Source organism: Chaetodon auriga, chromosome 1 (assembly GCF_051107435.1).
Source record: "Chaetodon auriga isolate fChaAug3 chromosome 1, fChaAug3.hap1, whole genome shotgun sequence".
In the NCBI taxonomy this organism is placed as follows: domain Eukaryota; kingdom Metazoa; phylum Chordata; class Actinopteri; order Chaetodontiformes; family Chaetodontidae; genus Chaetodon; species Chaetodon auriga.
Window position 1 is genome coordinate 25,779,943 of NC_135074.1, and position 14,116 is coordinate 25,794,058.

Genomic DNA, 14,116 nt, shown 5'->3' on the forward strand with positions numbered 1-14,116 from the left:
AGAATTCACAGCAGCTTCACATTTCTGCTTCACCTTCAGTGGCACTTCGGTGGAGTGCGGGCCTTACCTTCGCAAATCAACAGCTTGTCGTTGTAGATGAAGCCGATGGGGCACTCGCACCTGAAGCTGCCAATCATGTTGATGCACACTCCGTTCTCACACACTCCTGGGATTTCCCTGCACTCATCAATATCTAGCACATGAGGAAGAGACGAGGGGACAAGATAAGAGCTAAATAAACTTTCCATTTCACCACATGGACCTTTGAATGGGAAAATCCTACCGATGACCCGTCCAGTGGTGATGTCGATGTAGTATCCTGGTCTCTCACTGCCACACAGGACCGCAAACTCATCTGAGAGGACGCAAAACACGAGTTTATAAAAGCTCATTTCAATTCCTTATACCCTCTACACATATGCGTGTGGTGAGACCTCACCGGTGCTGGGCACAGGACACTGTTCACAGGGCTTATTCCATGCACGGCCGATGTTGTAGGAGCAGCAGCACATCTTCTTGGTCATGTTGAAGGTCAGCTCTCCATCGCATGTCCCGTTGTCTGAGTAAAAGTTCCTGTAGCAGTAGCTCTTCCTCATGTCTTACAAGAAAAAGACAAAAATGTCACTGCAGGACAGTTACTGCCATTTCGCTGACTGATACAGACGTAAGAGTGCAGCATGCACACCTACCCATGCAGTTGTTCCCTCCATTGACCTGCATGTAGTCCACAGGGCAGATACAGGTGTAGTTCCCAATGGTGTTGTAGCACTGCCCTGGGCCACAGATGCCCGGTCGTTCACACTCATTGATATCTGCAGGCAGAGAGGACAGACAGAAATTAGCCCATTGTTTTGATGAATGCAGTGTCTGATTTACATCCTTTCATTATTTAAAATATAGATCTTAAAATAGTACCTGAGATCTAAATGAAAGCAGAATGAATGCAGTAGGAATGTATTATGACACAGATTTCCTATGTGAAAGAAAAAACTCTTCAGCCCTTCACTTCATCTTTATTGCTTTTGTCCCGCAGATTCAACCATTAAATTCAATAGGAACATGCTGCTTTCACCCAAGTCTGCTTTCACCCAATTTGCTTTCAATGCCTCTTATATTAATTGTTCTTCTTGTTTCTATACTTTCCATACTAGAACTCTTTCTCTGCTGTACCAACATTAGTGCCAAATACAGTGCTTGTTCCTTCCGGTCCAGCTAACAGCTGAACTGCTGATTAACTAGAGACACAGTGAATGTGCAGTCCCGGACTTCATAGAACAGACACCCGCTTTTGTTCTCCTCGCCAACAAACACACGCTAATTAAAATGCCGCCAGCCACATGTCATTGTCTAACCCTGAGCTCTCTCCTCTCCGCTCTGTTCCCGTTTCTCTTTTCTAAACACCCTTCTCATGTATCTCCTTTTTTCCCCCTATCTTTCATTCCTGTGTCTCTCCCTCCCTCCGTCATCTCTGGCCTGTCTACAGGGGACTCGGCGTACTTCCCCGAGGAGAGGGCTGACCACATCAGAGCCTCGCTCCTCTGGACACAGTTAGGCGCTCAGCTGTCTCATCATCCTGACTGAGCTTTGCTGGGTTAGCAACAGACGGGAACTAGAGCAAAGACATATTGAGCTACAATGAGCTGCAGTGTTGTCTATGGGACAAAAAGGTCCAATAATCTTTGTCTTTTTGCACTCGGTGCTTTTTCCGCTCTTCCTCCATGTGTCCTCGCTGAACGAAGGCCTCGGCGGCTGGACTCAATTTCCTTCCCACTGAAACGTCCCAGGGCAAAAGCTACAGTAGAGAGGAAAGGGTCACCTGTGTGTTCACGTGTCTGTGTGTGTCTGATACCTTCACAGACTCTGGTTTCTGTGTTGAGGGCGAAGCCTCGTGGACATTCACACTGGAAGCTGCCAAAGGTGTTGATGCACTGTCCTCCCTGGCACAAGCCTGGCAGCTCCTGGCACTCGTTGATGTCTGCCAGCGAGAGAGACAGGAAACACTCAGTGACACTGTTGGGTGGGTGCGTGCTAGCTGTGCGCATGACTGATAGCATGTTGCTGTCTGACCTTCCAAGATGACGGTGATGGGGTTCGGTCTGAAGCCCTCTCCTCCAGGGCACAGTGTCTTGTACTCAGCTATAACAAAGAACACAGCACCAAATCACATGAACCAGTACCAATAACACAACACATAAACCACAGTCAAGGTTGTTTTATTGCAGGATTTGACAGTAATGGCTGGCTGATGGTGAGACGCTGAGTTAAGTCACATGCTCAGCTGGTCAAGTGCCTGAAAAATATGTTTCCTTTCACTCTTTGTTGTGCTTTTTTTGATCAGCCATCTCAGATCTCAGAGTTATCCACAGAGCCCAGTGGACCGGACATGACAGCAGCTCCACAGAATTACAAAGCGAAAAGAAAAAGGTTTTGTTCTTGTCATAGGAGCAAGCATTTCCTTGAGCTGAAAAGGGTGAGTCATTCCCTGTAATGTTTTGAACCATCTGTTGGCAATTTCAAGCAAGTTGCACAAAGCTGTCTCATCTTTACCAGCAACAACAATTACAGCAAACACACACTCATTGCATGACAAGAGCAGGCAGCATGTAGCCTGAATGTTTGCAGAGAAGCAAGCTAACGCACACCTTATCCGACCTGAATTTCATGGTGTGGAAAACCTTAAACAACTTCAAGGGACATAAGGGCAACAGGAGCCAATTGGCTAATTAATTGATCTGTTCTGCACCACGGTACAAAATAACCAACAGAAGGACTTGACAGGGTTGTTGATCAAAATCAGTGTCCCTTCTATTACTTTCCCAGATAGTGACACTCAAAACTTCCTTTTCAGGCACTTTTCGAACTGAAGTTTCCTGCGCACTCAACTTTTAAGACAGTCAAGGTAGCAGCAATTTCATTAAGTATAAATCATTAGATGTTGGTTCTTTCGGTTCTATCATCTGCAACTGACTCTACGGTGAAAATCCAACAAACTTTCAGTTAAAGGCTCATGTATCAGGAGCTCTGCGGGTGAGCTGGATTGGCTGAAGTGATTTCAGAAATGTTGCTGCATCTCTTGTCATGTTGTGGGTGACAGCTGAAAGGTTTGAAAACGGTGGTTTGCTTCTAAATAAAGGTGACGAGCAAACTCTACATATATTATGACATTCTGTGTAGTGATGAAAGGTATAGACGGGATAAACAACTCTAAGGTGTGTGTCACTTGCACTTTGTTGCATTTGATTCATGATGGTTGACGATGTTGTTGTGGAGCACTTTGTTGTTCAATGTCTGTTTTAAATTCTAGTGTCTTTTTGTTGTGGCTGTATTTGTCTGTCAGTTGCCACAGGCACAAAGGGAATTTCCAAAAGGATAATAAACAAAACTAACTAAAATAGCAATACCCAGTAAACAGCACTAAATTTACTGTGTGTTGACTTGGATGGGCCGTACATTTAGAATATCCTTCAGCTACAGAACTTCACTGAGGCTGTCAGGAGGTGTGTCATGTCACCTCAAGCCCTCTATCTGGCTGTGCATCTCTGGCTAGAGGTCATAAACCTAGCCAATGACCTGAAACATAAAAATAAACATGCATAATGACACGGAGTGTACATAGCAATGGCTTGACTCACTTGAGTTGACAGATGGGCATGCTTCGCATGGATTTCCCCAGCCCTGGCCCAGGGAGCAGCAGCAGGATGCCTTGGAAACACCAACTCCGATCTCATTGGAGCAGTCCAAGCTCTCTGATGCATCTCCTCGGGAGCGAACGTCCAGGTAGCAGCTTCCAGAGCGAGTGTCTGTACGCACACAGACGCACGCAGGTGTTCAGGTGGGCAGATGTGTCTTGCTTTTAGTTCTATGATACGCTAAGATCAAGCACCAACACTGTGTATAAGAACCTGTCGAGTCTCACCTACGCAGCCCACCCGAGTGGGGTTGAGCTCAAAGTCTGCTGGGCAGTTACAGTGGTAGCTTCCAGGGATGTTGACACACATCCCATTAATGCAGATGGTCGGGTCTGCACATTCATTGACATCTGAGAAACAAAGTCAAAGCAACAGTTGACAAAAATCTCTTCATCTCCACAAAAACATGTATTTTTTGTCAATAAATCACAATTTTCCACAACAGCTAGGAGACAAACAGTGACTTCTCATCTGTATCTCAGAGGAGATGAGAGCTGTTCATCTCTTCGCTGCTGCTGCCCCATTCTTTTTACACCCCTTCACATTTCCTTAGCTCACTGGGGCATAAACAGAGCATCACTGAGCCAGGCAGCTGGACTGGTGTGTTGACTAGTATTACCTGTGCAGTTGCCTCCACTCCTGTCCAGTTCATAACCAATGTTACATTCACATCTAAAGAGTCCTGGAATATTCTGGCAGCGTCCATTGACACAGATGTCTGCAAAGGTACACTCATCGATGTCTGTAAGAGAGAGAGAGAGAGAGAGAGAGAGAGAGAGAGAGAGAGAGAGAGAGAGAGAGAGAGAGAGAGAGAGAGGCCCAGCTGTGAGGGATTAGTGGATCATGGGATCATGGTGGAAAATTGGCAGCCAGCAATAGGAAGTGAAGGCCGCTCACCTCTGCTAAAGAATGACAGTTCTGGGGCAAAAAAATGCCCAGACATATCCAGACAGACACACACATACACTATGAGAACAGCAGCCAAGGTTATGAAATTGTGCTCTTCCACATCATTAGACTCTGCGCAAGTCATTACTGTCCAGTCCCGCCTGAGTTGAGACAAGGAGGACTGGACAGGTTATTTCAGGATGTTTGACACATCAGCAAAATGAGGTCAGTCTGTTCATTCAGTTGAATCCAGCAATGCCTTATCACTGGAAGCATGAGTCACACCGCTACCAGTCAAAATGTGTTCATGTGTCGACTCTACAGTAGCTCAGCGCAGGATTTCACACAAGATCCCTCCTCAGTTACAAGTCTACATGCAGTCTTACATCACCTTAATATTTCACTCTACTGGTGGAAATTCTACCTCTCTTTTAAAATAAATGTAAAAAGATTTACTGTCTATGAGATACCTCGATAAGTTTTGTAAGCTTTTGTTTTATTGACAATAAATGTTTATGCAATGACAATTTGTACTTTCAGCAAGCAATAATTTGTGGGTGTGGATTTCTGTGGCGCAAAACAAAGAGTTCCATCCACCCAGTCCATTGTTTTTCTGCATCAGGAAAGGTCAAACACTTTTATCACTCTGACACCAACGCAAGAACTTTATGTTTAACCAACTCAAGACAACATTCACACGGTGGTTTAGTTAGTTGGCTAACGTGTAAGCTAACACGAGCTAACTTGTTATCTAATGCTAGTGCTTCTCCCACCTGAAGTCGGCTATTTTCTCATGTAACTTTCTCAGTTATACACTGTGTGGCATGAGTGAAAATAGGTGTAAAAACAGGAAAAACAGACAAACAGCTGTACTGCTGATTGACTCGAGACCTGGACTTCATGGAGCAGAAACCTGCTTTTGTTTTCCTGGCCAACGAACACATGCTAAAATCAAAAATCTAAATCAAAGCTAAATAAAAACACTTACATACAGTCTGTGGTTGAGGCAGAAGTGGACATCAATTTAACACACCAGCTAACATAATTTTAGCTAACTAGCAAATTAAGAGAGCAGGGCTGTTATCTGCCTTTGCCTTCTAATTTAATGTTCTCACAAAAATAAAAAGAAAACATGTTTGACTGACCAACTGACAGCTACATCACCACAAAATGTGATGTTGAAATGCACAAAAACACCAAATCATCAACCAAATTTGAAGGAGGAACAAGACCCATTGTTGCTGTGAGTCCCTTAGCAATGATCTCACAACTAAAACCACTTAGATGCTAAGCATATTACATACTTCCCATTACCAAAATACTATCTCACGAGTTCCATCTGAAGGCAGCAACTGTTTGGATCGGTTGTTTCTCCAAACAGGAAAACAAAAAACCATTCACCAGAGTGACATCAGACCTTTTTGAATCACTCAGCATAATTTAGGATGTGGGCACCAATTCAGAGGTCTGGAACCAGGACAGTCAGTAAAAGCAGTGTTGTACTGCCTTACCCTCGCAGGCCTTGCCGTCAGGGGTGGGGATGAAGCCCATGTCACATTCACAGCGGAAGCCTCCCGGCAGGTTCAGACAGTGGCCGCTCTCACACAGGTTGCCGTTCTCTGCACACTCATCGCTGTCTGTAGTGGTGACCACACACACACACACACAGTCTGTAAACACACAATGCATTCAAGTATCTTTTAAAAAGCAAAGGTCTGGTATAGGATAAGACCTGAGCAGTAGAACCCATCTCCTGAGAATCCATCCTTGCACGTGCAGCGGTATGAGCCCATGGTGTTGTGACAGTCGGCGTTGTTGCTGCACATGTGTGTCCCGTTGGAGCACTCATCCAGGTCTGAAACACAACAAGGTCCAAAAGCAATTACAGGTATGCAGGTGGAACCTCTTTTATCCAAATGTTGAAGAAAGGACAAGCCTGGTGATATTCCTTATTTTGCTCACAATGCATTAGTGCAGCTCTCTCTTTGTGACCTCTCTACCATGTCTGTGGCACTCAACCACAAGCTCACTCATTGCAAATTACATAAACATTAAAAACACATGTCTGTGGCACTCAACCACAAGCTCACTCATTGCAAATTACATAAACATTAAAAAAAAAAAAAAAAAAAAAAAAAAAAACTATGTCACAAATGTGACTCTGGGGTGAACAGTGCATTTGCTGGGGGCTATTTTCGGCACCAGGATGCTGGATGTTGGACTCCAGTGCCTGCATACATTGTAATTTAGGAACATGTCAGTCAGTGCAACAGTGTGGATCATTTTTGTGTTTTTATCACTTGTAGCTTGTGGACAAAAAATGGAGGTCTATGACACAAAGGAATACTGTACACTGCTGTACAAGAGACTGTGGCTGCTTGTTCATAGGATCACCTCATTGTTAGTTTTGGTATTTTCAGTCCAGCCCAAACAAAAGTTAGTTTTTTGCAATGCTTGAGAAACAAACAAAACAACAGACAGAATGTGCATCTGATGCATCATAATATGCAGGTTACATATATACTATTTCAATGGTCACATTAAGCGGCATCATTTAAGGTCATCAGCCTTACCTGTGCATTTGAGGCCGTTGCCAACCCACCCTGGAGCACAGTTGCATTTGAAGCTGCCAGCTGTGTTGGTGCAGGTAGCATGTCTGTCACAGTTATGGGCTCCAATCTCGCACTCATTGATATCTGAAAAAAAGTGGGAAAACAAATGAGAAGCCATGTAAAGAATAGACACTGCTCTGATGGTCTAATGATTTGGGTCCGCATTCTCATTGCAGTGGGGTTCTTGGCATTGTGGAGTGAGTTGATGCTTGGTTTGAATTGTATAAAGACAGCAGGAGACAACAGAATTAAGTCTTTCTGGGTCACTGTCTTCATCCATGGAGAGCTGTATTTCAGAGCAGAAGGCACAGAGACATTCTCATGATCTCTGATACTAATAGCCTTCCTGCAGAGGTTTAATGAGCAGACCCAGTCTCTGGATTTTCATTGTGCTAGTCTGCCCAGAGAGCTATAAAAAAGACTAAGAGGCAGAACGATATCCTAAAGCTAAGGCCTTGTTCTGTCTGCTCTGTCTATACTAGTATTTCTGAGGTTATTCTAGGCAAAGATTTCCCTCTTCACCCACAGACCCACAGACGCTGCACCTCTCACATGAGGCTTTTGTAACAGCTCTCTTTTGAGGCTCATGTTTGGTTTTCTCGCCACCCCAGATGTCAGGTTTGGAAATTTAATCTTTCCCAAATATAATTTCTATCAAAATGTGATGTGGTAATGTGCCAACTCTACAAATAAACATTCCTTCACAGCAAAACCATTATAATTATATTTGAACTCTGCCAGTGGATGAAATATTGAAGTACTTAGAAGATACAGTAATGTGGTTATAAAAATACCTCTCTATATTTGCTAACCTATTGTATGTGGCCCTAGATTCTAATAAACAAAGAACAACAATTAATGGGAACAATTAAATTGGCTATTATTAAAATCTACCCGGCCCATAAAGCTGTTTACATGCTGTAGGGTGTAACCAATGAGGATCTCCATGAAGCAGCTGGTGGTGATAAGATACTTTGAATGTGGCTGTGGCTCTGCAGCTCTTGTTCCTCCGGCAGTTCTGACATGATCAACTACATGGTACAATGGAAAAAGCCTTTAAGGGGCTACAACAATGATGACTGTTAATTTGAGTCAAGGCAACCCCGTGATACGCCAACCGACACGATAGCTCGCCTCGAGTCCGAGAACTGAGTGTTTCAGCTTTGATAGCTGGATTGCGCAAGTGTGTGCGCATGTGTGTCCCTATACATCAAGGGGAGCCATGCTATGAACTCAATCAAGATGTTAGGACTTATCAGCCAATGAGACACACTCCTCTTTGTGTGTCTGTTTGTGAGGGTAGTAATTCAAAACAACGTCAATTAGAGATTAGTGCTGCTGGTTTACAGTCTTCCTGAGGAGAGGGTACGGTATATTTACACTACATTTGATGACGGGGTTAATATGAGGGCTGGGAGCAAACGAATCTCCCGGGATTACATACAAAATTAGAGATCATTTCCCCCAAGCCTTTGATGACAGAGTGAGCACAACAAACACACACACGCAGACACACTCATCAACACACCCGTGTGGAAATGTAAAATGCAAACAGGGGGTGTTGCATGCGAGAAGCGTGTCAGCGGGCACAGCTGGTGTCAAAGAAGAGGCTTGATTTAACTATAGCTAATGTTTGACAGATGAAGGGCAAAAAAAGGATAAAAAAGGATAACAGAGAATTACACATCTGCCTACCTGGCAGTGTAGCTGTCTCCCATTTTGAATGTCTGCCTGATTGCCTGTCTGCTTATCTGTCTGCCTGCCCGTCTCACTACATGTCTAAATGTCTGCCAGCGTGGCTTCCTTGCTAACAACCTGGACGATCCAAGACATAGTAAGCATATTAAATATTCTCAATTCTCTGCATTTGAAGGAAGTGACTCGGTAATGTCAGTTACGCAACAATGTCTATCTAAAGTTTGCCAATATTAACTAATATTAGCCACCAATAGCTGCTGGCTTACCAGATCCAGCAGAACGGGTTTAAGTGGGATTAAGTGGCCACGTGTCAATGATAGTAATCCAGATATTCAAATGTTGGTTAACAGTAGCACAAGCACAGTGAGTCATGAACCTACCAAGGGGCTGAGTAATGTTTGCTAACATTAGCTAACCTTATCTTTAGCCACCATAGCGACATTTCATACTAGACCAAGCTAAATCTGTTAAACTGAGACTATGTGGACACAGGTGTCAATAAGATAATGGTGAACATTAAAATGTAGGGTAACAAGGGCACAAGAAGAGTCATAAACTGACTCAGGAATGTCAGTTACACAACAATGTCAATCTGGTTTGCTAACATTCGCTAACATTAGCCATTAGCTGACATAAGATAACATTACGGGTCATGCCAGAATAAGCAGAACCAGCACACACACACACACACACACACACACACACACACACACACACACACACACACACACACACACACACATATTTATTAAGTTTATTAACATTAACTAACATTAGCCAAGATAAGCTACTGGTCATACTACACCAAGTGAGACTGTAGAAGCAAAACTCCTGAGTTTATTGAATTAACCAAGGGTGTGTTTTATTGCTTCTAAGTTTAACTTTTCATTTTAAAGAGGAAGACTGTGTTATGTCTTGTTTTTAGAGTTACATAGTCTAGAACTGAAATTAGTATTTTGTCATTTAGCTAAAAGTTGATAAAGTCTGCACACTTAACCCATCGCCCCGGTCCTCTCTTTAAAGCTGACATTCCCAGCCTCGTAAAGTCCACCCGTACCTCTCCACCCAGTCCTAACTTTCCAATACACATGCAAAGACACAAAAATGCTTAAGTGGACAAATACTCACACCCTGCCCCTAAGTTCTCAGTGTTGTGGAAGAAAAAGGGAAATTATTCTTGTGGGAGCTTCATCAACAGCTGGATCGAATCTGGGTTTAAGAACACCACTTATTAACACTGACACACGCGAGACCATTTTGTCCACCCATACCAATGTGGTCACATAAGGCGTTTCGACAACAAATTTCTCACGTATTTTTCATCTGAATGTATTGGAAAGGGATCAGTTCCAAAAAGAGTAGCAGGTTTTGTTCACTTGTCTATAACAAGACATCCTGCTTGCCTGAGAGGAATTAGTGTCTTGATTCTTTGGTATTCTGGGGCTGAAATTCCAAACCTGTGAATCAGAACCGGCTGCTTTACTGCAACTCCAGCTTTCTCAAAACAAGGAAAATACTGTATGGACGTTTTAATGGGATTAGAATGAGCAACAGTTTGTGTGAGTTAGTGAGTTTGACTCATACTTCAGACAGACCTGCGTCTGAAAGAAGACGTGCTGCTGCTGACTCTGTGTCTGACTCATTTTGATCATCAATACAAGTCAAGATAAGATCACGGGCCAAACTCTCAATCCCAAACTTTTAAGTGGCCGTATAAATCAGACTTAACTCTGGCTAGACGAGAAATGAGTCCAAACCTAGCAAAAGACTCTACCGGCCGGATGGACTTTGTATTTATGTGTTCTGGAGCCGGTACAGGTGATTACGTGCGGCAGAACTATTCCAACCATCACGTAATGTTTAACTGGCCTTAATGAAAGAGCAACAAAGGAATAAACAAAGGTGCAGTGTGATGCATATATCTGACAGAAAATAGTGATCTCACTGCTCCTGCCGGTGTTGCTTGCTGGTGCATGTGAGCGTGTGTTATGTGTGTTTGTAAGCGTGTTTCTCATCAAGTCAGACAGGAGCTCTTGAATGAGGGTGAGTAATGTTAGAGCTGCTTCTGGTTAGCCAGACATTCTCCTTGCATCCTCTCATTTCTCACCTCTCTCTTAGACTTGCTTTCACTCCTTTCGCTCAACAAAAAACACTCTCTCTCACACACACACACACACACACACACACACACACACACACACACACAAACACACACCTCTCTACCCCTTAATCAGTAGCAGCCCTCTACTGACTCACCATCCTTTCACTCCCATCCACGTCCTTCCACTGACAGGACATTTTGTTGTGGGTCAGAACTGCTCATGTGTGCGTTTGTTTCGCTCACCTGTGCAGCCTGTGGTTCCCTTGCGTACAGAGTATCCCAGTTCACAGTGACAGATGAAAGATCCCTTTGTGTTCTCGCAGTTCCCACTCAGACAGATGTTTGGGTTCAGCTCACACTCATCCACATCTAGACAGGGTGGAGGGAAAAAACAGTGAGAGAGCAAGAATGTTTATTTGCTAAACACCACTACCATAAAGGAAAAGTTTATGACAATGAATAAAACTGAATTAGCTGCTGTTGATTCGGCCTGCCAAACAGGTTTTGATAAGCTGTGATATATGCAAGTGAGTCACAGAGGAATTACATCATGAACTATATTAAGGCTTTAAAATGTGTTCACTTTTAATAAATAGAGCAATAATGGAGTATGTGTTTGTGCAGACCCATTTAGAAGTCCTTACATCACCGATGTCAGGTTTTTGTTTTCTCACTCAGTGGAACCAGACGTCTAAATGTCACGCATTCCTCCTCGCTCAGCCCAACTAACACAATATTCACTGTCTTTTATATGAACAACAACAACATTGCTCTCTGTTCCCTCACACACAGAATCATAGATCTGAGTCATTAAGTCTTATTCTCATGACTCATATCTTGGATAACCTTTATGTTGATCATTACCCTGTTTCAGTAAATCTCTGAGAACTGGATCTAATAAGCACAGAGCTGCAGAGGGTGTAGCTGCAGTGTTTTGGGCATATATAATGTGCATCCATTACCGAGGCAGGTCTTCATATCTTCAGATGACATGAAACCGTCAAAGCAGAGACACTGGTATGTCCCTGGGGTGTTGGTGCATTGGCCGCCATCGCAGATGTCTGGGCTCTCCTCACACTCATCAATGTCTGAGGATTGAAGGCAGAAAAGGCAGATCAAACAATCCAGACACATCAAGATTAGATTATGGAATGCTGTCGGGGACGTCTTTCTTTTTCCAATACACAACAAACACAAGATAACACAAAAGATTCTGGTGTTACATTTACTTCTTTGCTCATAAATCACAAAGGTCAATTCAGGGCAGAGATGATGAGCACTGGTAAGGTAATTTCAGCTCTACTTTGGCTCAAAGGACACTGAAGTTATGCTTGTATCACTTTGATCCCTGCCTGCATATCTGTTTCTAGCAATTAAACGAACATAAAAAATAATACTCCAAGGATAAAATGCCAGTAAACATTTGTCACATTTTGAAGCTAATAAATGAGGAACAGTCATAACATTCAGTCTTAACACTCTTCTCTACAGATAAATGCTTTCTTTGAACATATAAACCAGGTTTGTTGATTTTCCACTGCCCTTAAACGAGGTCTCTCTAAATGCAACCTTTGAATTGCTTCGGTGGTACCATTTCTACAATCTATAGAACCTGTTCTGATCGGTAAATCATTGAAAGGTGCAGCAGAGGTACATTTGAGGATTATAATTTTTCTTTTACTTAATTGATGAACTGTCTAGATTAATTACGGCAGAATGAGAGACAGATAGTCAAGATGCAAAGCTGCTTACCGGTGCAGCTTCTCAGATCAGGCATCAGGGCGTATCCGCTGTGGCAGCTGCACTCATAGCTGCCCTCTGAATTGGTGCAGAAAGTCTCACAGCCCCCATTCTCAATGGTGCACTCGTCGATGTCTGACGGGCAGAAAAACACACTGTCACATACTGCTGGCGTTCAACCTTCAGATCTTTGAAAGGAAGTGGTAATATGTTCAATACGCACCAACACAGTCCAGTCTGTTCTCAGTAGATTTGTACCCCGTGTCACAGGAACACTGGTAGCGGCCGATCATGTTGACACACTGGCCGTTCCTGCACAGCCTGTCACTCAGTTCACATTCATTGATATCTGGGAAAGGACAGAGCAATCGTCAAATTCTTACACACAACTAAAAAAAAAACAACAATAACCCAGATGTTTGAAGCTGAAGGCACCGGCAGCAGGTTTGCATGACGGTTGTAAGTTTAAATCCTGGGACATGAAATCAAGTCAGGATGGAGTAAAGACGCCTTCTTCTAAAGGTCAATCACCTACCCTTCAAAGTGCCATGGGCTGGTACCAACAATTATTTTCATTATCGATTAATCTGTTTGTTATTTTCTTGATGAAGTGATTAATTGTTTGGTCCATAAAATGACCAAAATGTAAAAATTGGCCATCACAATGTTGCAAAAGCCAAAGCGGCATTTTCAGATTCCTTCTTTTTTCTGACCAGCAGCAGCAGTTTAATACTGTGGAGGACAAAAAAAACACAGCGAATATTCATATTTGACAAAGTCATTTTTGGCAATTTTGTCTTAAAATTAGCTAAAAAATGACATGATTAGAGCTCAGAGCTCTCAAGTGTACATGTGTGCATAAACTTTTTAACAGAGCAACTGCCCGAAACCACTGGATTACAGTAGAGACCACTAATCAGTGTTCGATTAAAAACTGAGAAGTATCATGATAGATTCAGGGCCTCAGGGTGATAAATATGACATTTCAAACAAGGAATCTGATATCACTAAACACACTGTATTACACCCATCTGTATGAAATCAGCTATATAAATAAAGTATATTATCATTTTAGCACTTCAGTCCGTTGCTTCACCCGAGATAATTAAGACCATTGTCTCAGAAGGGACGAGGTGGGCAGTTTCAATTGTTTTTATAACTTTGGGTGGTAAAAAAGAAAACAAATGAGCTTTAAGGGCAGTGATTGAGCATTAGATCATGGACTAAAACCTTCACAGGCTGCATTAGGTCATCAGAATGACACCCAGTGAATAATGCATGGTCAGCTCACTGCCATAAACTAAACATGAGTTGTGAAACTATGGAAAGCACAGGGAAAGTTACTACTCTGCCACTTCTCCAGTCAACTACGTGCTCAAGTAAGCAAA

General features: G+C 43.0%; 1 protein-coding gene across 1 annotated transcript in view; it reads right to left on the reverse strand.

The window, feature by feature from the left end:
- The window catches only part of fbn1 (fibrillin 1), a 58,219-nt gene that overhangs the window by 16,663 nt on the left and 27,440 nt on the right, over window positions 1–14,116 (reverse strand). The window contains exons 29-44 of the mRNA XM_076731934.1: window positions 12,952–13,077; window positions 12,741–12,863; window positions 11,951–12,076; window positions 11,232–11,357; window positions 7,151–7,273; window positions 6,310–6,432; window positions 6,089–6,214; window positions 4,309–4,431; window positions 3,917–4,039; window positions 3,633–3,800; window positions 2,068–2,136; window positions 1,850–1,975; window positions 690–812; window positions 440–598; window positions 284–355; window positions 68–193 (exon numbers count right to left, since the gene is read on the reverse strand). Of these exons, the coding sequence (XP_076588049.1) occupies window positions 68–193; window positions 284–355; window positions 440–598; window positions 690–812; window positions 1,850–1,975; window positions 2,068–2,136; window positions 3,633–3,800; window positions 3,917–4,039; window positions 4,309–4,431; window positions 6,089–6,214; window positions 6,310–6,432; window positions 7,151–7,273; window positions 11,232–11,357; window positions 11,951–12,076; window positions 12,741–12,863; window positions 12,952–13,077 (1,962 nt within the window). The remainder of the gene's footprint in view (window positions 1–67; window positions 194–283; window positions 356–439; window positions 599–689; window positions 813–1,849; window positions 1,976–2,067; window positions 2,137–3,632; window positions 3,801–3,916; window positions 4,040–4,308; window positions 4,432–6,088; window positions 6,215–6,309; window positions 6,433–7,150; window positions 7,274–11,231; window positions 11,358–11,950; window positions 12,077–12,740; window positions 12,864–12,951; window positions 13,078–14,116) is intronic.